The sequence below is a fragment of the Myxine glutinosa genome, chromosome 14, assembly GCF_964187855.1.
Source record: "Myxine glutinosa chromosome 14, kmMyxGlut1.1, whole genome shotgun sequence".
Classification (NCBI taxonomy): Eukaryota; Metazoa; Chordata; class Myxini; order Myxiniformes; family Myxinidae; genus Myxine; species Myxine glutinosa.
The window spans coordinates 19,799,212-19,824,659 of record NC_136274.1 but is presented as its reverse complement, the minus strand read 5'-3'; the positions used below and the strand labels follow the sequence as shown (position 1 = coordinate 19,824,659).

Sequence of the window (25,448 nt, the reverse complement as noted above, 5' to 3'; positions counted from 1 at the left end):
AATATTTTTGAGTGGACGGAAAACTTTGATGGTTGTCAGGAAAATATATACTTTAATTAAAAAATGGTATGTGGCACTGGAGGCGCTCAAACAAGAACATTGAGGGAGGTTTACCATTTTATCTTAGCTCAGTTAAAATATCTTAATAAAGAACCAAACTCAAACATATTTTTTGTTAATGTATTAGACGGTGAGGAGAGTTGTAGGAGAATTAAATTATTTCCCACACATAAACAAATATTTGTAGGGTCGTTGTTTGAGTGGGTCAAAGATGATTCACCAGATGATATTAAGAGTAAAAGGTTAAAAGGTCCATAAGGTCAGAAGGATCACAGGTTCACACAGAAGGACCATTGTTTAAGTGGTCTAATGAATAAGGATAACATGTCAAAAGGTTAGAAGGTTCGTAAAGAACAGGGTGAGAGAAATAGAGGTGTTTAGGGGCAATGAGGGAGGGAAAAAATTAACATGAAAGTCAATGGGAAAATGAGAGTGTCCCAGAAGCAACATATATACACTACTGAACTGAGATTGCCTTCAGTTGGATTCGCCTTCCAAGAGGCAAAGGCAAGTTGTTTCAGGGCAACTGCCTCACCACAAGATTCGGTGTACCATGGACGTGAGGAAGGGTAAGACAACTGAAGACGAGATGGGATAAATCTGTGCATGAGAGAGATCAGTTTGCTTTGGAAGAATTGATGTCAGAGGCAGTGGAGATGGGAGACCAATCCAGACGATTGATGGCTGCTTGAAGCCCGTCCCAGTCGGCCTGAGTGAAATGCCAGACTCTTCGACGCTGAGGAGGCTCTCTGAGAATGGCCAGAGAGATGTCCACTTTGACAAGCACATGATCAGAAGAACCGATTGGAGCAGAAGAAGAGCAGCAGACATTAGCAGGGAAGTTTGTCATAACCAAGTCTAGAAGAGAAGAAACTCCATTGACTGAGATCCGGGTCGGGAAATTGACAGATTGTGTCAATCCCAGTGAGTCACAGAAGTCCTTTGCTGAGGTGCCATGACTGGTGAGAGAGGAACCCACACCCAACCTGGTGGCATGATGACAGTTGAAGTCACCACATATGAGGAAGAGAGAGTTGGGATGAGTGGATAGAAGTTGGTCCATGTTGTCAGAGAGTGAAATGTAAATTGAGTCATCACTGTTTGGGGGACGGTACAGAACACATATGAACAAAAGGTGGGAGCGGAGAGGAAGCCGTAGCCAGAGGTACTCCTGGGGGTGAGGAGGAGAGAGGGCAGTGCAAGGAGAGTGAGGAAGAAAGTTTTTGATAAAGATAGCCACCCCACCACCAGGACGAGGCTCAGGTCTATCATACCGGAAGAGGGAGTAACCAGGAAGAGATATTGAGGAATCAGAGACATCTTGAAGGAGGAAAGTCTCTGTTCAGCAGATCAAGTCTGGATTGTCAGAAGCAACCTGTATGGAGAGATCAGTCAGGTTTGAGCGAAGGCCCCGGATGTTTGAGGTCCATACCGTTAAAGAGGAGAGAGGGGGAGCATCGGGTACAGGACAGGGGAGGGGAGGAGTAGGGTAAGATGAAGGATGAGAGGCGGAGGTAGGGAGAGCAGTTGATAGTGTGTCAGAGATTACAGAAGAGTTCCAAGAAAGGGAAGGATGAGGAGGATGAAAGGTTTGGTGGTGAAGGGATGAGGCAGAGTGAGGGGTTGTTTGAGGGGGGGGGCATGGGACAGTAGAAGGTTGGGGGGGGGTGGAGGCATGAGATAGAATGGAGACGAGGTGGGGAGGAGGCAACTTTGAGGAGGGGGGAGGAGGGAGAATTTGAGAGGAATGGTATGGGGGGAGATTTGAATGGGAGGAGTTGGGGGGGAGTTGGGGGGGACGTTAACGTTAAAAAAGTATTTATATTTAGTTAACCCGAAATGCTGTTTTGTTCTCTAAAAAAAAAAAATTATCCACTCTACACTAAAGGCTAATAGGGGGGTGTATTCCGATAATGCCTATGGTTTGTCTGGTGGAGTTGTCACACTAGGCGAAAATAGCAAATAACATGATGCATGGGAAAATAGCAAATAACAAGATGTCTCCCGCTATCGGATCGGCAGCACCACGGGCACCACCCCGTAATTCCATCAGTACTCGGTCATCTTTCCGTATCTCTGCAGCATGGATGAGATTTTCAACTGCTGGTGCAAGTGTCAGGAAATGAACTGGCTCTTTTCGTCTTCGATCTGAAGCGAGCTGTTTGTCGCCTTGACATATAATGCACTGCAATTGTTGAAGATGTGGTATGGTTGATCTGGTCTGTCGATGGCTGCTGCTTGGTTGGTCCTCGGAATTATCCCTGATCCTGCCACTTCCTTCTCGAGCTCTCTCAAACCTCTGGATGGTATTTTCCAGAATATAGACAGCATAACAATTGTGGTGCTTGACCAGCTCAGTGACATCTTTTGGTAGGGGGGTTGTTCCATTGACATTCTTTAAGAATATCATACGTACTGCCTTGTCTTCGTTGAGCTGCACGGCAAAAAATTTCCCAGGACTTTGCTGTAAATTTTTCGAGAAGACCAACACTGGTGGAGGAACCATGACACAAACAGCTGTCCCAGTTAATTGTCACTCTTGCTCGCTTCTCCTCTGGTGGATCCGCTGATGTATCGAACGTGAACACAGCTGGCACTTTCACATTTCGTGATTTTTTTTTTTTTTTTTTTTTTTTTGTATACAAGATCGAGGCTCGTGAAAGAGCTAACATTAATCACACAAAAAGACAAACCGACACACAAAACACAAAAAACAAGGGGAGCGGCAGACAAGATGGGGAGAGAGGGGGAAGAGGGGGAAGGACACAAACACAACATTTGAGAGCAGGGACATCGGGAGGACTTGGGGGGAGGTGGGAGAGGATTAAAACATATTGTTGCGGATATGAGATTGGCCTCCATCCATATCCGCTTGTAAATATTCCCCTATTTCCCCAATACTTCCCAACTATCCCCAATCCCCCATTCCCTAGTCCCATTGTCTGTAAACAACACTCTGTAGCCCCGACCTTCCCCTATTTCCCCCATTAAATGTCGCATCCAGGTTCACCGCATCTCACGTAGACAACTATAGGACATCTTGCTAGTTATTCTTAGTCTATGTCAGTTAAGGACTCGTTTCCATTAATTCTGACTCTTCGTTGCACCAGAATGTGATTGTATGGCACCGTTAGAAAGTTTAGGACCTCCCAATACCTCCCCGCAGCTCTTCCTCGTGGTACAACAACAACAACAACAACAACAACAGCGGCGGCGGCGCGGGGAGTGTGTGTCCTCACTCCGGCTTGGTTAGCCGCCATTGAACATGTGCTCCGATGGGGTTACCACGCAGGGGCTCACTGTCAGCTCCTCGTCAAGGGCGGAGCCCAGTAACCCCCCGCACCCAATGGAAGCGGCAGACCGATTCCATCTGGGGCGGAGACAACGAGCCGAGGGCGTGTCACTCCCCGCTGGGCATGCGCAGGGAGAGGGAGGTGACGTCAGATGCGCCCCCAGCTTGGAGAGAGAAGACGCCACCTCCGAGCGCTAAAATACCTCCCCGCATCTCTGGACCGGACCGTGTTGATTCTGCCCCTGAGCCAAGGTGCACCTTGAGCTATCGACTGCCTGTCCTTCCCTGCCATCAATCCCCGTGTAAGTCAGTCTTGTCCCGTTTGTCTGTGGTCTGTCGGGGATAGATAAGACTGTGTTTAAGTGCCCATCTTTTCTGTGCTTTACCTCTTACCATGTAATCTACCCGTTTCTGCATCACCAATATTATATCCTCCTCCGGAGGTCTTGAGAACTGTACCCCTTGTGTCGTTGCATTTATCCCAGCCGTTGTGTCCTTTCCTTCATTGATTTAGCATAGCGCAACTTGGTCAACGTCGAGTGGAATCGGGCGGGATAGGGTTCTAATCGGGGAGTAACTGTGCGGACGCGGTAATACCAAACCGCTCGGTAAACTAACATCTAAAACCGCGTCTGTAACAATTGGTTGTCAGGAGTTGGATTCGGACCTGGGACTAAATTTGTTAGGCCCAAATTTTGGAACACCAATTGTACTATTAGAGTAACAATTGGTGTCGAGGAGTGAGATCGGACCCGAAGCGCGCTTCACGCGCTCGAAATTGTTAACGGCGAAATTTGATTTTGTTTTACAAAAATAAAAACCCGAATTTTGAAAGTCGCGCTATGGCGGATCAAGACGGCTGGGTTCCGGTAGAGGAGAGTGAGGCAGGGTCGATCCAGGACCAAATTGAGGGACATGAGGAGAGCGAAGCAGTGAGGGTGGCAGGGTCGCAAAATCGCGTCCTCGCGCACGAGGTTACGGGCGCGCAAAATGGCGCCTCGCACATGGCCACGGCGACCGCGCCCGCGACCGTAGTAGCGCCGCTGGTAGATTTGGACCTTTTTTTCATACAAATGAAGGCCCTTATGGCCCAGAATAGCGAGAAAATGAGGGAGGACATGGGGTCCAATAGCGAGAAATTGAGGGAGGACATGGGGGCCCAGATCGGAGGGTTAGGGAGTAGAATAGAGGGATTAGGAAACAAATTTGAGGGATTAGACAATAGATTAGGGGAAATACAGGAGGGGTTAATGGGGGTAGAAAACAGAATGGCCGCTCAAGAGAATCAAATGGAAGGGATGCAAAAGGGGTTAGAGGGGTTAGAAAACAGTATGGAAGGCAAATTGAGGGACATGAGGGACCAAGCGGAAAGGGAAGTTAAACAAATGGGGCAGCAGATAGAGGGGGTCAGAATGGGGGTAGAAACTAAGTTGGATGCTCACAGGGAGGAAATGGAGCAGATGAGGGTGGCATCTGGGCAGGAGATGCAAGTGATGGGAGAGGAGATCAGAAGAGGGGTGAGTGAGGAGGTCGGAGGAGTGCGCGAGGAGGTGAGGCATTGTAAGGAGCGCATGGAGAAGGAGGTGAGAAAGGGGACTGTAAAATTGCAAGGTGGTATAGAGGAGTTGACGCTGGGAGTAGAACAACTGACAGTGGGACAAAAGGAGTTGGGGGCCCAGGTAAAGAAGAACACAGCGGTAATAGAGGGTTTAAAATCGACACAGAAGGAGATGAAAAAGGACGTAGAGGTAATTAAAAAAGAGTGTCAGACGGTACATGAGGACCTGACGAGGAAAATGGACAAGGTGGTAGAGGTGATGGAGGTTAAAGAGCGGGAGGTGCGGGAGCATATAGAAAAAAATAAAGTGGAGTTAGAGGAAGAACTTAAAGGGGCGCACGAGGAGATGAAGGAGGTGAAGCAGAAATTAGAAGAAGTGGAAGAAGGGGTGAGCGAAATTAAGAAGCGACGGAGAGAGGATAAGAAAGAGATAAAGGAGGAAGTAAAAGAATTGTTCCAAAGTCTGTGTTCGGATCGTGATGATGTGCTCATTAACCGGATGAGGGATTCGCAGGTGATGGAGGAGAAGCGAAGAGAAAGAGGACCCGGTGTAAGTGGTGACCAATATGGTCGTGCGTATGATGCGCCAGGTGATTTAATAAGCTTGGGGGTCGAGATAGACCCGGATGTTCGTGAGAGGCCAAGAGTGAGGTGTATGGCTGGTCCGGAGGGTATGGAACGAGAGGTGCGAGGTGTGGGTGAGCAAGGTTGTGGTGGTATGGAATGGGTAGCGGGTTGCGGAAGTGTGACCCATGCATCGACACCAACAGGGGTAGTTTTTAGAGGGACAGGGGAGGCACGAGAGCCCCTTGGGGGTAATGTACTGTGGGGGCCCGGCCGGTTCGGCCCCGCGCTGACCCCGCAAGGGGCGACGCACGGGGTCCGGCAGGCGGGCAACGACTCGCATACGAGGTGGTCCCACAAGGTCCCACTCGCGCCGTATGACGGTGGGTAAGGGTGGCATCCCTGCCACCCTTCCCATGTGGGGCAAATGCGCAATAGTTTATGGGGTGGCTATGACAACCGAGCCAGGGAGGGCTTGGTTATATTGATAGGGACTAGAGGTGACTATAGGTGACAAGATTTAAGTAAGAGACTTGGTAGCTGTAGTGGGGACGTAGTAGCTTAGTGTTTGATAATGACGTGGGAGCGCTGAGTGTAAGGGAAGACGGGGAAGCGCAAGTTTCAGAGGGGAGTAGTTAGATGAGATGATGCTGTGTGAGAACTGGACAGGTGTGTGGAGCAGTGAGTGTTGTGGATCAGCGCGAATGCGCTTGGGGAGAGAAGGGTGCAGGTGGCACCAGGTGTGAGAGCACAGGTGTGCAAGTACGGGTGTGTGGAATACATGGAGTATTGAAATGAGTGGTGTGGAGAGAGTTGGAGTAAGTGGTACGGAGTGGTGTGCATGGTGCGAAGGTGTGGATGGGGGAAGAGTGGACCCCTTTCACGAGTACCCGGGGCGGGTAGGTTAAAGAATAGGTAGAGGGTATAGGTAAATTGTGGTTGGATATTGGCATTTGTGGTGCGGTTGCAGAATGGTATTGTGGATGGGTGCATTAGTGAGTGGAAATGGCTGGGCGTGTAGCCTGTTAGTGTGTGTAGTTGGTTTGGGCACTCCACCACTGTGAGGATGTCGGCCAGGTGAGGCCGCAGGTGGGCTCTGGGAGCCGTTAGTGTCAGTGGGTGCCTGAGGATCCCGGGTGTGGATCGGGCAGCCCGTGCCAGAGAGGGCACTGAGGGGGTGAGAGTGCGAGAGGGCCTTCCCCAGTTAGTTAGGTTAGGGTGAGGAGCAGGTAAGCTCGGGTGGCAACTACAGTGGTGGAGGTGTGCAGGTGGGTAGACCTGCTGGGAGAGCTACACGTCACAGCCCAGAAATTGTGCGAGAGCACCGAGTGTTGAATCGGGGGAGTGAGACCCCAAATTGAGAAGCACCACAGTTTGGTCAATGGGAATTGGTTTTTAGAACCCATAGTGTAAGTTGGCCAATGGATTGGCAGGGAAAGACCCCGGGTAATGTAAAGTTGTTAAAGTCATTTAGGAAATAGTTAGGATTGATGAACCTGTCGCACCATACGCAGCCACTTACCTGTAGTGATGATGACTCCACACCTGTGTTCTTTTGTTCTGTGTTGCAGGAAATGAGAATTGCTGTTGGATTTGTGAGACGCATCACGACGTGGATGAGACATTGGGGTGATTCCATCTCTCCCTCCTTAGGAGGGACTGATGATGAATTGGTGATGGCAAATTTTGATGTTGAATTGGAGATGGCAAATTTTGATGTTGAGTTGGAAATGGCAAATTTGATTGGTTAGGAGGGAGAGAAGACGAATTTGGTTTATGGGAGGAACGGGGAAGACAGTAGGGACGTTTGTTGATGTGTAAAGTAGATGTTTATGGGTAGTGTTGTGTTTTGTGGATACAGTAAGGGGTAAGGGAGGGGCAATGTAGGTTACCTGGTGGGGGGGGGGGGGGGCGTACGGTAGGAACGTACCTGTCTCACCTGGTTCCCATGTGCCCCCAGTGTGCATCACCTTGTATTGCGTGCACTTTTGCGCCCTTACCACCTTACTCACTTGTCTTCTTCTTTTGTCTCCCACCTCCGAGGATCTGGCTTTGGGGCAGAGAGAGAGGAGAGAGAGGTGCTGGCTCCGCAGTTGTGGGCCTGTACTTTCGCTGCTTGCTGCCTGGATCGATACACCATATGGACCGCAATTTTTGTGGCCGCCCACCATGGACCGCAGTTCTCTTGCGGGCAAGCACCACCCGTTGATGGACCTCTGGGTCAACGTGGCACCTATGCCATACAGGTGAACCACTTATAGTTGGCCCCCCTGACGGCCGCAATTTAGAAATGGACGCGGTTGGCGCCTTTCTTTATTTTTGAAGGAAGCCAGAAGGCCAAGTGGGCTCCAAGGCAAGACCAGCGGCAGAACATCGGCCGGCTGCGACACCACCGGTGACTATGAACACTTTATTGGTGCACCGGATGGTGCTGACTGTATGTATGGGGTGGTGCTTTTGGTGCTTGGATGGGGTGCTCTGCACATTATTAAAGGCCGTAAGGCCACAGGGCACTCGTGGGTTGGTGTATCGATGCTGGCATGCGTGCTCTCTCTCTATGCATAACATCTGCATGTGTTCCTCAAAGAACAGGTCCTGGATCGTAGTGTAAATATCAGTCTTGTGTAAATAATGCTCCCTACCGGCTGTATGTTTAGTTTGAGGATTCTTTCCGCGATTCGGTTATCCTGTGGGTGTGCTTCTGTGAGGAGAAGGGTGCAACGTCGCAGGGGGACATATTTACTCATTTGTGAACATCTGTAAAACTGTCGCACTCAGGGTTGAGTTAATAGTAGAGGGAACTACATCTGAGTGCCACACTAAAGTAAGTAAAAATTTATCGGGTCGGGCCGCCCCGAGGTAGAGAAGGGTGCAATGTTGCGGATATGAGATTGGCCTCCATCCATATCCGCTTGTAAATATTCCCCTATTTCCCCAATACTTCCCAACTATCCCCAATCCCCCATTCCCTAGTCCCATTGTCTGTAAACAACACTCTGTAGCCCCGACCTTCCCCTATTTCCCCCATTAAATGTCGCATCCAGGTTCACCGCATCTCACGTAGACAACTATAGGACATCTTGCTAGTTATTCTTAGTCTATGTCAGTTAAGGACTCGTTTCCATTAATTCTGACTCTTCGTTGCACCAGAATGTGATTGTATGGCACCGTTAGAAAGTTTAGGACCTCCCAATACCTCCCCGCAGCTCTTCCTCATGGTACAACAACAACAACAACAACAGCGGCGGCGGCGCGGGGAGTGTGCGTCCTCACTCCGGCTTGGTTAGCCGCCATTGAACATGTGCTCCGACGGGGTTACCACGCAGGGGCTCGCTGTCAGCTCCTCGTCAAGGGCGGAGCCCGGTAACCCCCCGCACCCAATGGAAGCGGCGGACCGATTCCATCTGGGGCGGAGACAACGAGCCGAGGGCGTGTTACTCCCCGCTGGGCATGCGCAGGGAGAGGGAGGTGACGTCAGATGCGCCCCCAGCTTGGAGAGAGAAGACGCCACCTCCGAGCGCTAAAATACCTCCCCGCATCTCTGGACCGGACCGTGTTGATTCTGCCCCTGAGCCAAGGTGCACCTTGAGCTATCGACTGCCTGTCCTTCCCTGCCATCAATCCCCGTGTAAGTCAGTCTTGTCCCGTTTGTCTGTGGTCTGTCGGGGATAGATAAGACTGTGTTTAAGTGCCCATCTTTTCTGTGCTTTACCTCTTACCGTGTAATCTACCCGTTTCTGCATCACCAATATTATATCCTCCTCCGGAGGTCTTGAGAACTGTACCCCTTGTGTCGTTGCATTTATCCCAGCCGTTGTGTCCTTTCCTTCATTGATTTAGCATAGCGCGACTTGGTCAACGTCGAGTGGAATCGGGCGGGATAGGGTTCTAATCGGGGAGTAACTGTGCGGACGCGGTAATACCAAACCGCTCGGTAAACTAACATCTAAAACCGCGTCTGTAACAATATGAACACTGCAAGGACTCTGGGGTGAATTAACGGGGGTAGAAAAGATCAAGGTTTTCGATGGGGGACGATAAGAGATGGTGGTGAACAGCTGTTTTAAAGACCTGGAGGGAGGAGTGGGATTGAAGGGAGTGGGGGAGTTTGTTCCAGAGGCGGGAGAAAAGGGGAATGAAAGAGTGAAGGTGAGCAGAGAGCCTAGACTTTGGCAGTTTAACCATAAGAGGGTTGCAGGCAGATCTTCTGCGACCTGAAGGAATATTGGGGGGACAGAGCACAGAGAGAGCTGTGGGAGTAAGGCCGGAGAGGAGTCGGTAGAAGACAGAAAGACCACCAACCTGCCTGCGGTGAGTGAGTGAAAGGCCCTCGGCGTTGACTACATCGCAGGAGATTCCAATGATTCTGAAAGCTTTGGCCCAAACAGCGTGAAGCCGAGCAAGGTGTGAGGCAGGAGCACCAGCCCAGAGGGGGGAACAGTATTCCATTGAGCTGCGGATGAAAGCCTTGTATGTGGTGAGGAGCTCAGGTGTGCCAAGGAAGGACTTCGCACGACGGAGGATGCCCAGTCGGCGACTGGCTTTGGAGGCCAGCTTGGAAATGTGGTTTTCCCAAGAAAGATCATGGCAGATAGTGAGACCCAAAAGCTTGAGCGACAGAACTTCTTGGAGAGGATTGTTGAGAAAGTAGATGGGAGGGTTGTCCAGTCGGTCCTTTCGGAGAGACATTGTAAGAGTGTGAGATTTGTCAGGATTGAAAGACATGTTCCACTTGTTCGACCAGTCTGTGATTTTGTCCAGGTCTGCAGAGAGTGAGGAGGCTGCAGACTGCCGATCTGAGGGATGAGGAATGGAGCGACAGAGAGTAGAGTCGTCAGCAAAGAGATAGAGAGGATTTTCAAGAGAGTCAGAGAGATCATTGATGAAGACCAGAAAAAGCACAGGGCCCAGAACACTACCTTGGGGAACTCCAGCCTGAACAGGAAGAGGAGATGAGAGAAACCCATTCAGGGCCACACGTTGACTACGACCAGAGAGGAAGTCCGCCAGCCATGCGTGGAGATTTCCATGGATACCAAAGGAGGAGAGTTTGGAGAGCAGAGCAGGGTGCCAGACCGTATCGAAGGCACGTGAAATGTCAAGGGAGACAGCTCTAATTTCCTGTTTGGCGTTGAGGACCTCCATCCATTGTTGAGAAAGCAGAAGCAGCATGTCCAGAGTAGAGTGACCAGGTCTGAAACCAAAATCAGATCAGTTTATCAGTTTATCAGAGTCTTGTTCAGCCATGTCAAGTATATCGCTGTCTCATCTCGTTAGTTGCTCCATACACGACTACATCTAAGCCTGCAACATATACAGTCACGTGAAAAAGTAAGTACACCCCATGTAAAGTTTTGACTTTTTCAACATATTTCAACATACAGCTATTTGATCTTCGTTTCAACAATATTGATAGATAAAGGTGATATAATATAACAAATATCATGAAACATTTACATTTTGTAGTCCATTGTATAATTTAAATAAACATAAATGCAAATTTCACATGTGGAAAAAGTAAGTACACCCCTACATTTATCACTACTTCAAATACCTAAAATTAGAATCAGGTGCACCAGCTCAGGTGCAAATGATTAGAACATCGGTAGAGAGGATCTTGGAGGAACCTGTCTTATTTAAACCTCAGACATTCCGTTTGGTTTGTTCGTTGTTATTGAAGTATGCGGCGTCACCATGCCTAGATCAAAAGAGCTCTCTGAGGCCTTCAGAAAGAAGGCTATATATGCCTACGAGTCTGGGAAGGGATTTAAAAAGATCTCCAAACAATTTGAAATCAATCAGTCGACTGTCCGGAAGATCATCTACAAGTGGAGAAGATTCCAAACAACTGCCAACTTGTTCAGGCCAGGCCGCCCCAGCAAGTTCAGCCCAAGAGCAGACCGCAAGATGATGGAAGAAGTCTCTAAGAACCCCAGAATGTCATCAGGGGACCTACAGGTAGCTCTTGCCATTGTTGATGTCAAAGTGCACGAGTCTACCATTAGAAAGAGGCTGCACACATTTGATCTACATGGGAGGTGTGCTAGGAGGAAACGTTTGCTGTCCAGAAAGAACAACAGGGCAAGACTAAAGTTTGCCAATGAACACCTCGGCAAAGACCAGCACTTCTGGAACAATGTGCTCTGGACAGATGAGTCAAAGGTAGAGGTATTTGGCCACAGTACCAGGAGACATGTTTGGCGAAAACCAAAGACAGCATTTGACCACAAGAACCTGATACCAACTGTAAAGCATGTTGGTGGAAATATTATGGTTCGGGGCAGCTTTGCTGCATCAGGGCCTGGGCAGGTCACCATCATAGAATCCACTGTGAATTATTCATTGTACCAGAGGGTGCTTGAGGATAATGTGAGGCCATCTGTCGGAAAGTTGAAGCTCAACCGAAGGTGGACCTTGCAACATGACAATGACCCTAAACATACCAGTAAATCCACCAAGAATGGCTGAAAAGAAAGAAATGGAGGGTTCATGGAATGGCCAAGTCAAAGCCCGGATCTAAATCCCATTGAGATGTTGTGGGGGGATTTTAAATGAGCTGTGCATGCAAGGAACCCCTCAAACATCGCACAGCTGAAAGAATTCTGCATGGAGGAGTGGGCAAAAATTTCTCCCAGTCGATGTCAGAGACTGGTAGACAGTTATAAGAAACGCCTACTCGTGGTTGTTTCTGCCAAAGGGGGCAATACCACCTATTAGAGCCAAGGGTGTACTTACTTTTTCCACATGCGAAATTTGCATTTATGTTTATTTAAATTATACAATGGACTACAAAATGTAAATGTTTCATGATATTTGTTATATTATATCACCTTTATCTATAAATATTGTTGAAATGAAGATCAAATAGTTGTATGTTGAAATATGTTGAAAAAGTCAAAACCTAACATGGGGTGTGCTTACTTTTTCACATGACTGTATATATATATATATATAATAGCGCTGAGTTAGATAAGACATGCAAGTTTGCATATATTGAGCACATCACCCTTAACTAATACATAAAGCACATCACCGTAGCTATTAAGCATGGCACATACAGCAGCCTGCAAAAAGATATAAAATATTATTGAGTTATGCACCATATGCATATTTGCATACACACGAAAAAACGCACTTTAACTGCACATACAACATCCTACAATAGATAGATATAGCATCGAGTTAGGTAAAGCAACCATGCATAGATGAATCACAGCAATCAACTAAACAGGAAACATCTTGTAGCATGCAGTGCTCAGAATTTAGTAGCATACAATACAAGCAGTTGCGACTATGTTTACGCATACCAGAATTGCATTTGGCGTTTACGTCATAGGACAATATTGTAAATCCTTAGATAGGCTCTAAACTATGAGTGAGCCAGATGAGAAATGTTGTGTTTGGATAATGAGAATAACATTGCTAATATTAGATAATAGTATTGGAATATGTCCGTGCTAAGTACATTTAAGTCTGATATCAAGCACGTTCATCTTCGCTGACTTCTCATTCTCGTCTTGCCTGTTGGAGTCATGCGTATGGTATCGGTTTGTACTCGGAATATTTCAGTGGTATATACATACAATACCTTAAGTATGTTTATATGTTAGTTTGTAATAATACATTTATGTAAAATTAATTAGTGTGGCATAATTTTTTCCAAACAAAAACAACCCTTTTCAATGTATCGCGAGAAAATGCCTTCTTTTCGGTAACTTATAATATGTTGCACATGTACTCAAATATATCTGGTGACTTTAGTTATTGTCAATTATAGTTATATAATACACCAATGGAGAGATCAATACATCGCCATTCTATTGATATATTCAAATGTGATGATATCTGTATATCAATAAAGTTATAGACCATAATATGACCACACACCCTTAATCTGGTGGCCCAAAAATGGCGCATGAACGACCGGACCCCTAGTGTCTAAAGTTATCCGATTAAGGTCGTTTGGACACTTTCCCAGAGGGGTAATGTTTTGAAATTATCATCTTATATATCAAAAAACATTTTAAAAAATCATGAAACGCAAGATGCCAGGGGGTTGCAGCAAAGTTGTGAAATAATGCCTTCTCAGATATCAGCCCCAGGTCTATTTACACCCATTGGCTGGACAGGTGGCCTGACTCCACCCCATTTAAAATCATGCGCCGCCATTCCATGAAACAGCACAGATCGGCAGGCCCCAGGCCTGGTTGTTACTCCATGGCCTAGTGCGATTGGAATGATCCCAGGTGTATAGCCACAATGTATTATATATGTAAATAAGCCGTATGCATGTTTTTGTTTATATATGTACATCGGGTTATTTTTATTATTTTCGGCTCCGAACGTGGCTTTATACACTGCCCAAATAAAGGGATATGTTTTCTGATATTGAACTAAAATTTGGTAGGGGACATGTATTGTGAAGCAATTCCCCCTCTTCTTATAGAAGCATGGTGTTGACTTAGCGGTTAGGGTGCCGGCTTGGGATCCTAGGATCCTGGGTGCGAATCCCGGTTGATCGATGAATTAACACCAGGGGTTTGACAGCCTGTCATCCTTCCGAGGTCGGCAAATTGAGTACTAGTTAACTGGTAATTCCCTGTGTGTTGCAAGAGGCGACTAACAGGGTTGGCGGCAGGAAGGGCAGCCGGCCGTAAAGCATTGCTTCAAAAAAGGGGACCACGGTGCGCGAAAAAAGGCCAACCCCTGCTCTGCGGGGAAAAATGGCCTCTAGAGGCGGTTCTTCTTCTTCTTCCCTCTTCTTATAATTATCTCTTTCATTTCCGACTCAACCATCCCCTTTCCTACTCCTCAGATGCTTTGTCTCCATAGCAAACAAAGGCAAACACCTGTAAATTGATGCTGAGCAACTACTGTAGCATGGTTTGATCTGCCACATGTGCTATTCCCATTTTAAGCATCACGTGATAACCTGCATTCCCATCTGGCATATAGCTAATGAATGATGATGGTGTAGCGGTTACCGCTGGATGCACACAATTGCCTTGCACCGGCCAGAACACGGCCAGACGCGCCTCTCCCGGGCATGCCCGGACTCACTGTTCCCGGGCACGCCCGAACCTCCCGGGCACGCCCGGTCTCGTCTTTCCGGGCATGCCCGCTCTCGCCTTTCCAGGGCTCGCCCAGAGCGTCCGGGCATGCCCGCTCTCGCCTTTCCAGGGCTCGCCCAGAGCGTCCGGGCATGCCCGCTATCGCCTTTCCAGGGCTCGCCCAGAGCGTCCGGGCATGCCCGCTATCGCCTTTCCAGGGCTCGCCCAGAGCGTCCGGGCATGCCCGCTCTCGCCTTTCCAGTGCTCGTCCAGAGCGCCCGGGCACGCCCAGCCTCGACTTGCCAGGCCGCAGCCAAACACGCCCGGGCAGGTCCAGACTCGCCTTTCCAAGGCTCGCCCTTGACACCCGGTATAGCTTTTGCCGGGCAAACTTCCCGACATAAATGTGTATATATATTGCTGCCCGATAAACGGGCTTTTGTCAGAATACCTGAGCTGTTTTGTTTCAATAAAGCAACTCGGACGAATTCCGTCTTTGGTCGCGTCAATTCTTTCGACTCGCGTTGGAGCGCAGCTCCTTCAATGGGATCCCAAGTTAAAATCCCGAACACTGGTAATTTGTCCAACTCCTACGTCAGTGTAATTCGTGTAAATATAAAAGATGTTTATTAATGCCCTTCCATCTTCTGCCTACAGTTTGCGGGGGGTGTACTATCCATCCTTAGCAGAGAAAATCCAGGAGCCACAGCCCATCATGCAAGGTCGACATGGAAAGATCCTCCTTTCCAATATAGTGAGCAAAAGGTCAGGAGAGCACCAATCACCTTAATATATACATTTGCTTCCACTTACTCTTGTAAAGACCTATGATATGTACATATAGCACACATATATAGTAATGTGTATAGGCGATGACGTACAGGCTGGGGCTTCACCCCCATAATGGCCGAATAGTGAAAGGCCAAATTGAACCGCAGGCACAAACAACCACACTACCTGGCGGCATCTTCCTGCAAGATGACAAAGATGGTTGCTCAACGCTTATAACTAACAATATAACAAGAAAGAGCAATCAGAGATTGCAGACCCTCGCCAGGACGTGTTTTTGTGGTGTATTTTGCGTGGTGTTTATTAGCTGCTGTGTCTGTGTGGTTTATTGACGACATAGATTTATGTTCAACCCAATATGGCTGCCGAACCACGTGACTGATGTCATCAATTTAATGATACCATACAATTTTTGTGTATTCTCCCATACAATCATGCTCAAGAAATTTCAAACTGATGGGATCGAGCATTCTACTTGTCTAATTATATGACGTCATAATGAAGGCACCGATTACATCGTCCTGAATATATTTGTTGTTCTGCATGGGAGAGTACTTAACGAGTCGTGTTTCAATTTTTTCCATGGAACGGTTTCGGAGATATGGGGCTGCAAAGCGTTTCAGTTTTTCAAAGATGGCGCCAATACCACGTGACCTATGACGTCATAATCATTGAACAATTATACAGGAGAAAGCTCTCCTATGGTGAAGCTTTCTTGGCAATCGGACCAACAGTTGCAGAGAAAAGCATACTCACGCTCTGTGCAGACAAACAGACAGACAGACAAACGCAATACCCTCTCCTCCACCGAGGGTAATACTGATGAAACAATAGCAATAAGTATGCAGACACAGGTATATTTAATAATTTAGGAAGTAAGACATGACGAACGAACCATGAAGAAGTCTCAGTGGAGGGCAAATGCAAAACACAAACCTAAAAATAGAAATATACTAAACTTGCTAAGGCCGCAGATTACCTGTGCATAGATTTTTTTTATTATTATTATTATTATTATTTTTTTGTATACAGAATCGAGGCTCGTGAAAGAGCTAACATTTATCACACAAGCAAATCAAACAGACAAGCAAAGTATATAAAAAGAGGGAGCGGTAGACAAGATGGGGAGAGAAGGGGAAGCACACAAACACAACATTTGAGAGCAGGGACATCGGGAGATGTGTGGGAGGGAGAGGGCTAGGGGGGAGGAGGCGTGGGAAGGGGGGGGGGGGGGGTGGGAGAAGTATAAACACAAGGACTTCCAGGAAAGAAGTTGGTATTTCAAAAAAGTGGATTTGGGGTGAAATTAGCGGGGGTAGAAAAGATCAAGGTTTTGGATGGGGGAAGAAAAGAGATGGTGGTGAACAGCTGTTTTAAAGACCTGGAGGGTGGAGTGGGATTGAAGAGAGTGAGGGAGTTTGTTCCAGAGGTGGGATAAAAGAGGAATGAAGGAGTGAAGGTGAGCAGAGAGTCTTGATTTTGGCTGTTTAACCATAAGAGGGTTGCAGGCAGATCTTGTGCGACCTGCAAGACTATTTGGGGGACAGAGCCCAGAGAGAGCTGGGGGGGGGGGGGGCAAGGCCGGAGAGGAGTCGGTAGAAGACGGAAAGACCACCAACCTGCCTGCGGTGAGTGAGTGAGAGGCCCTTGGAGTTAGCTTCATCGCGGGAGATTCCAATGATTCTGAACGCTTTGGTTTCAACAGCGTGACGACGAGCTAGGTGTGAAGCAGGAGCACCGGCCCAGAGGGGGAAACAGTATTCCATTGAGCTGCGGATGAAAGCCTTGTATGTGGTGAGGAGCTCAGGTGTGCCAAGGAAGGACTTCACACGACGGAGGATGCCCAGTCGGCGACTGGCTTTGGAGGCCAGATTTGAAATGTGGTTTTCCCAGGAAAGATCATGGCAGATAGTGAGACCCAAAAGCTTGAATGACAGAACTTCTTGGAGAGGATTATTAATTTACCACACATTATTATTAGATTATCACAGATTACCTGCTAAGGCCACAGATTACCTGTGCATAGATTACCACAGATTACCTGCTAAGGCCACAGAAATATCCTAAACCTGCTAAGGCCACAGATTACCTGCTAAGGCCACAGCAATATCCTAAACCTGCTAAGGCCACAGATTACCTGCTAAGGCCACATAAATATCCTAAACCTGCTAAGGCCACAGATTACCTGCTAAGGCCACAGATTACCTGCTAAGACCACAGATTACCTGCTAAGGCCACAGATTACCTGCTAAGGCCACAGATTACTTGCTAAGGCCACAGATTACCTGCTAAGGCCACAGAAATATCCTAAACCTGCTAAGGCCACAGATTACCTGCTAAGGCCACAGAAATATCCTAAACCTGCTAAGGCCACAGATTACCTGCTAAGGCCACAGATTACCTGCTAAGACCACAGATTACCTGCTAAGGCCACAGATTACCTGCTAAGGCCACAGATTACCTGCTAAGACCACAGATTACCTGCTAAGGCCACAAATTACCTGCTATGGCCACAGATTACCTGCTAAGGCCACAGAAATATCCTAAACCTGCTAAGGCCACAGAAATATCCTAAACCTGCTAAGGCATAAATTTTTTTTTTTTTTTTTTTTTTACACAAGGGATTTCATTAGTAAACGAGGGATTGCAAAAAGAGCAAATTAAAATTTGTTGTTACGAGAATGAAGAGATAATAATAATTATGGCTGCCACCAAGCTTGTCCGCACCCATGCTCGGCCAGCTCTCACGACGCTGTTGCTGGATCTACACGGTTGGATGGATGCTTGCGTCTATCTACCAGGCCTCACTTACAACTGCAACTCCAACCACAAACTCTGTTAGCTCGACATAGCAACGCACCCAACACTTTGACTCCTTAAGGCTGTGACCCACTGTCTCATTTAGTTTGTTTAAGGGAGTGAACACACACATATCACACAATACGTACATAGACGTGGCATTATTTACACTCGCTCACCGAGTGCAATATACTAGTAGTAGATGTCCACTACCATCCTTGGCCATGTTGTGGAATAGGCATCCTCACTTCTTTTTTTTCCACCCCCACCTTTTCACTTTTAAATTTGTTTCTTCGCAACCGCTTGACGATTGACACAAAACTTTCAACATAGGAGTGCCTATCAATGGAGAGTTGTTGTTTTTTTAAAAACAAAGTTACATGATTATTGGATGGAAAATCTGGCCAGCATTCCAAAAAGTCTGTTCTCTTTAAGCGTGGGTTGGAGGATGTTTCACATATTTGGAATAAACTGCCTCGACATCGCTTTGCTCGGCCTCAGCTAAATGAATAATAGATTGATTTACAAAAAAGGCACAAAATTTAACCTCCCTTTTTTATACTTGAGTAAGGTTTGTAATAGAGCTGGCACACACACACACACACACACACACACACACACACACACACACACACACACACACACACACACACACACACACACACACACACACACACACACACACACACACACACACACACACACACACCTTGGGGGAAGTGACGTCATAACAATGGCGCCGCTTTTCTCACCGTACTCAGAGGGGCATTTCCTCAAGAGGAATTTCCTCCTCCCCATGGATGCCAACCAAAGGGGATTATCCTTGCTCTATTCTTTTCAGGCAAGGAAGCAGCACGTACCATTTTAAAGTCTGTGATATGACTTGAACCGGTCCAAACCGGATGGGCGTTTTTTAGGAGACAGCATCTCCTTACTGGATGGCCGTTGGCTCCCTACAGGAGCTCATCCGCCCTTTTCCAGGTGTCGATTTTGGTCCTTCAGGGTGTCAGTCACATTCCCCACTAGCAAAGCCAGTGAGGTGTGTCGGTTTAGTCACCAACAACCCAACCATACGGCAGGTAGCACAGGTTACATGTTACCAGTGGCAGTCCTAAAATACTGACCCGACCTATTTTTTCACATCCTCTCCCCCTCTTCATACACTCACCTCCTCTCCTGCTTCCCCCACCGTCCTCTTATCACATCTTCAATTCTTTGTCTAAATATCAATTTATCTTGCCCTCCCCTCTCCTTTTATACCACCAATCTCCCATGCAAAAATGTATACACCCTCTAACCTGCAAGACATTACAACATAAACCAATATTTTGTCAATCAACCCCACAAAATTATTCAAGAGGATTATACGTTTTTCATCAGTGTGAAGCACAAACAAACTGATTGTTAAAATGACCATCAAACATCGAAAGCATTGGCGTTACGGCTTTTCCAACAATATGGTACATATAGGCCTTAGGCTTCATGCCTCACATTCAGGCCGCTTCAAACAAATTAAGCCCAGGTTTCTTAATATAGTAATAATCGTTTCAAATCGTTTCAAATCGTTTCACTTTTGAAAATGAAAATAATCGTTTCAAAATATCGTTTCAGTAGTATAGTTTTCATAATAATAATAATAATAATATAGTAAATATGACCATAACACTAATCCCAATGCAGTGACTACAAAGTTAATGGATTGAAGCGGTGTATGGTTCATGAATCGATGATAAGCAGTGTACGGTACTAGCAACCACGGAAGTAAGAAATTCGCCTCGGTTTTTTGAAAGCACGTTATTAACCCAATCCTTGTGGGGTATATAGATTACAGTAGATCTTCCCTCAGTTCTGAAAGTAAAACTTCCCTCATGGATGTCAGAATTCCTCCAAATTTCTTTTTTTTACTGTTGTAGACACATTAGCGACTGTTTAAAAAGCTAATCATATCTGTTTGTGGTTTATAATCTTTTACAAGCCCGGCTACGCCGCTGTTAGACTTTCGGTCTTGTTTTTAATTGATCTTAACAAACTATTTAAAAACAACAAGTTAGTCAGAAATAAAGATTCAATAAGAGCCCCAAATTTGCTGAAAGTTTCTAACTCGACCCTAAGAAGTAGACACATTCTGTGTTATGAAGTCATTCGCACTACATTTCTTTAGGGGTGTTTTCAGCACCAAAAATTGCATTTCACACACCAAGACGTGCGAGCACGTGTATACTTTTCTTTTCTGGTATATTTGAAGTTTACAAGCTCATTTTATACCTTCCATGCAAAGAGATTTGTGTAAACGTTTCAGAATTCCTGCTTTGAGAGTTTCAGAGTTCCTCGTGTAAGAACGGAATTATCTTTGTCAGTGGTCAAAATCATATTTACGTAATCATTTCCCTTTCACCTGAACATTTCAATGACTGTCATTCATTGCATGATTATTGTTATCGGAAGCAATTTTATATCGTTGTTGAAGGGAGAATGGATTAGTAGGTGAATGCTAGGGGTGCGAGGTGTTGGAACTGTGTGGTGCAAGGCAAAGCAGCCTTTTCCTGTAACCTGAATGATATTTTTCTTTTTTTTTAGATAGTCAACATTTTTTTCTAAATATCTTTTTATGTACATCTATGTCTAGTTTTACAGAACGGGCACAGCTGCTGAAAAATGCCTTCAAGAAGAACACCACCATCCCACAGTCAAAATCATTCCAACGTGATTTTCAACGTGAGTAACATCACTGGAAATGTAACAAACAAACTCCACTTTTTTCTCATGTTCAGGACCAAGATAAAGGTTGGTCTTCGTGAAGTTCAAGACTATCTATAAATGTACAGAGATGTCGATGACATACGATCGCAAATCCCCACGCTTCCCACCGAAAGCGAAGTGCAAAGGTGGCATAAAGTTCCACCAGGAATGACCCAATATCAAATTTAGAGTTAATTTTTTTTCCCATTTTGACCCGTGACCCCAAGCCCCCAGCCCCTGTGGCATGACCTTTTGTAATTCATTTTTTAATATGTAAGACTCCAGTCACGGACTATATTTGCCTTTCGAGGCCAGGCCTTAAATAAAATAACTGCACAAAGATAAATAAAAGAGAGAGAATATAAAGGTGAGGAGTGAAAATGAGGATGAAAAGTGTATGATGAAAAGTGTATGATGAAAAGTGTATGATGAAACGTTTATGATGAAACGTTTATGATGAAACGTTTATGATGAAAAGTGTGATGAAAAGTTTGTGATGAAAAGTGTATGATGAAAAGTGTATAATGAAACGTTTATGATGAAACGTTTATGATGAAACGTTTATGATGAAACGTTTATGATGAAAAGTGTACGTTGAAACATGTATGATGAAAAGTTTGTGATGAAAAGTGTATGATGAAACGTTTATGATGAAACGTTTATGATGAAAAGTGTGATGAAAAGTTTGTGATGAAAAGTGTATGATGAAAAGTGTATGATGAAAAGTTTGTGATGAAAAGTGTATGATGAAAAGTGTATGATGAAAAGTGTATGATGAAAAGTTTGTGATGAAAAGTGTGCAATGAAAAGTGTATGATGAAAAGTTTGTGATGAAAAGTGTATGATGAAAAGTGTACGATGAAAAGTTTGTGATGAAAAGTGTGCGATGAAAAGTGTGCGATGAAAAGTGTGTGATGAAAAGTGTATGATGAAAAGTGTGATGAAAAGTTTGTGATGAAAAGTTTGTGATGAAAAGTGTGCAAAGAAAAGTGTGCGATGAAAAGTGTGATGAAAAGTTTGTGATGAAAAGTTTGTGATGAAAAGTGTGCGATGAAAAGTTTGTGATGAAAAGTGTGATGAAAAGTGTGCGAAGAAAAATGTGCGATGAAAAGTGTGATGAAAAATTTGTGATGAAAAGTTTGTGATGAAAAGTGTGCGATGAAAAGTGTATGATGAAAAGTGTGCGATGAAAAGTGTGATGAAAAGTTTGTGATGAAAAGTTTGTGATGAAAAGTGTGATGAAAAGTTTGTGATGAAAAGTGTATGATGAAAAGTTTGTGATTAAAAGTGTATGATGAAAAGTGTATATGATGAAAAGTGTGATGAAAAGTTTGTGATGAAAAGTGTGATGAAAAGTTTGTGATGAAAAGTGTATGATGAAAAGTTTGTGATGAAAAGTGTGCGATGAAAAATGTATGATGTTTGTTTGTGAGAAAGAGAGATTGAAGCTAGCCCCCAGTATCTGTAGTTTGAGTGAGACTGAAAGCAAGACCAGCAATCCTGACATGGAGAGTGTAAGATGGTTCCGGGCACCACTTTAACGCTCCTAAGTCAGAACGGTAGTACTACCCTGGGTGGTTGCTGTTTACAACCTACGACTTAAATAACGGGTACAAACCCAAAAAATCATTACATATATCATGCGTCTCCCAATGTTGATTGCATATACAAATTGTCATTAAAAATGTTATAGAAAATGTGCCAGTAATTGCATATTTATGTTTTTAACCTTTTGATATGGATACAATGGCAATGCTGTTGCACCTCCTCATGGGGAGGCAGATAACCTCAAGGTGTGCACACTCGCCCTGAGCTTTTAGGCTGGGTTTGAATCGCAACCCAGGCATAAACTGTCATCCTGGTGTATCGCAGGCACGGTGAGGCATCAATGCATGCACCATCCCTCGGATTAGCTGCCGCCATTAGTTGGTGGATGTTAAAGATCCCATGGTGTCCTTTGCAAAGAGTAGGCGCGCATTCTATTGATTGTAGTGATAAAATTTGGTCGGGTCAGTCTTTTGGGACTTTTGGTCGGGTCAACCTGCCGCATGGTCGGGTTGTCGGCGACTAAACAGACACCCCTCACTGGCTTTGCTAGTCGGGAGGGTGACTGACAACCTGCAAGGACCAAAAACAATACTTGGAAAAGGGCAGATGAGCTCCCATAGAGATTCAACGTCCATCCAGTAAGGAGATGGTGTCTCCTAAAAAACACCCATCTGGTTTGGACCGGTTCAAATCAGCTTCCTTGCTTGAAGAGGATAGAGCACGGACAGTCCCAATCGGTTGGCATCCATGGGGAGGAGGAAATTCTTCTTGTGAAAATGCTCCGCTGAGTACGGTGAGAAAAGCGGTGCCATTGTTATGACGTTGCTGGTACCCAGAGTATCCCAGGAAGTGATGGCACTTCCTCCAAGCTCAGTCGCTGCATTAAGTATTTGTCTCGTCTGTGTGTGCGTGTGTGTGTGTGTGTGTGTGTGTGTGTGTGTGTGTGTGTGTGTGTGTGTGTGTGTGTGTGTGTGTGTGTGTGTGTGTGTGTGTGTGTGTGTGTGTGTGTGTGTGAGCTCTATTACGGGCCTCAGCCCAACGCCTAAAAATATGATTTAAAAAAAGGTATGCTACCAACACAAAGTACACGTCATACATCTGTGACATCTTGAGCAACATTTGATACTTCAACCAGATGTCTTATTATTGAATAATTCACAGATGAAACAAATGCCCTCATCTATAAAAGCTTGCAAGATGTTTCCCCAACACTCGACCAACTTTTTCTCCCTCCTTTTCTCTCCGCAGATGGTTATGCCTTCTCACAAGAGGAGAATGGCGTGCTTTCACAGACAGAGATCATTCGGGTCTATGATACGACCAAACCATCTCGAGGAGCAAGCACAGACACCCTGTGACGTGCTCTTCAAGCCGGCAACACGGTTTCCTGCATCGAGCAGAATTCCAGGCTGTCATGCACAGCAAAGTGGATCTGTTTCTGTGCTATGTATAGGGCCCTGAGATTGCATGAATTTGGGAAAATCACGAGCGGGCGTAATGACTGAGGCTGATAGAAGGATGGAGGATGTGGGGGATGACAATAAAATCATGTCTGAGAGCATTTGGAAAGCCGCAGGTATTTCTCTTTTCCAAACGTTTCCACTCTAATTTATTTATGACAACACTGGCATTGCTTTTTTTGTTGTTTTTAAATTAACTGTGCAATCAATTTGGGGACATTAATCGGGCCATAAATCTTGGCCACAGAGTTAGTCGCTGTAGCCAGCATGTGTAATCTAAAGGTCGAATTATGGTCCCAAATTTAAGCCGCACCCTTGGCCTTCCCTTTCCCCATTCACTCTCAATAGATCAGCTTGTTTTCCTGACCTTTTTTCTAAATTAAATTATTTCCACAAGCTCCATTTAAGATTGTGTATTTATTTTGCCTTTCGACATACAACTAGAACGACACTCTTAGACGTCACAATGTCGACTGATATGCCTCCACCCACATTATTACATCATTATACATACTTGTACCAAGTTTGATTTAAATATCTTCAGCTGTTCTCAAGTATCACATTTTTACCTGACATGACCTCTGACCTTTGACGCCAAAATCTAATCAGTTCATATTTCCATCATAATATAGACTTATACCAAGTTTGGTCAAAATCCCATCACTGGTTTACAAGTTAGCTCAGTAACAGAATTTTTACCAAACGGGACTTCTTACTACCTTTGACCTCTTGACCCCTTTTTTATTTTTTGTATACAGAATCGAGGCTCGTGGAAGAGCTAACACATTGAACATGAACACATGCACAGACACATAAAACATAAAATGAAGGGAGCAGGAGACAAGAGGGAGAGACAGGGAAGCACACACGCACAACAGTAGAGAACAGGGATGTCGGTAGATCTGTGGAACGTGGAGGGCTGGGGAGGAGGAAGGGGTACACGGTATAAAGCAAATTAACAACAACAACAACATGTATTTTCAGGCCATTTTCCCTGCTAGAGCGGGGGTTAGTCTTGCGGTCCCCATGACAATCTTCTCCATTTTGCCCTATTTTCTGCATCTCCCCTTGTTAACCCCCTTGCCGGCATTTCTTCTTCCACCATCTTTAGCCAAGTCTTTCTCGGTCTTCCCCGTCCTCTACTTCCTTCTACATTCATTTCCATCACTCTTCTCAACCAGTCACTTTCATCCTTCCTCAACACATGACCAAACCATCTCAACCTGTTCCTCTTCACAGCAAAGCAAATTAACACTTCTAGGAATTTCAGGAAAGAAGTTGGGGATTTAAAGAGGCGGATTTGGGGTGTTTTAACGGGGGTAGAAAAGATCAAGGTTTTGGATGGGGGTATAGGCTAGTGGCCAAATGAGGTTTTGGGTGGCATACCCCTACCCAAGGTAGAACAAGTCACAACCTATTTTTTCTTGAAGAGGGATGTTTGGGGAGTTAGAAAATCATGGTTGTGAACCTGAGATCATTGCACAACATTTTGAAAATCACGTTTACATATGTACCACTGCAGACTGCAAAAATGGATTTAATCGCCACAGATTTTGGCTCATATTGGCTCATATATTTGTTAATACTGG

The 25,448-nt window shown here is 45.6% G+C and overlaps 1 protein-coding gene across 2 annotated transcripts in view; it reads left to right on the top strand.

Moving 5' to 3' along the window:
* The window catches only part of LOC137439469 (phospholipid-transporting ATPase IA-like), a 238,304-nt gene extending 214,344 nt beyond the window's left edge, over positions 1–23,960 (top strand). For both annotated transcript variants that reach the window (XM_078768165.1, XM_068135239.2), the window contains 3 exons: positions 15,182–15,289; positions 20,739–20,827; positions 23,648–23,960. In XM_078768165.1, coding sequence (XP_078624291.1) covers positions 15,182–15,289; positions 20,739–20,827; positions 23,648–23,757 — 307 coding nt within the window. In that variant the 3' untranslated portion in view covers positions 23,758–23,960. The remainder of the gene's footprint in view (positions 1–15,181; positions 15,290–20,738; positions 20,828–23,647) is intronic.
* Positions 23,961–25,448: the final 1,488 nt, after the last annotated feature.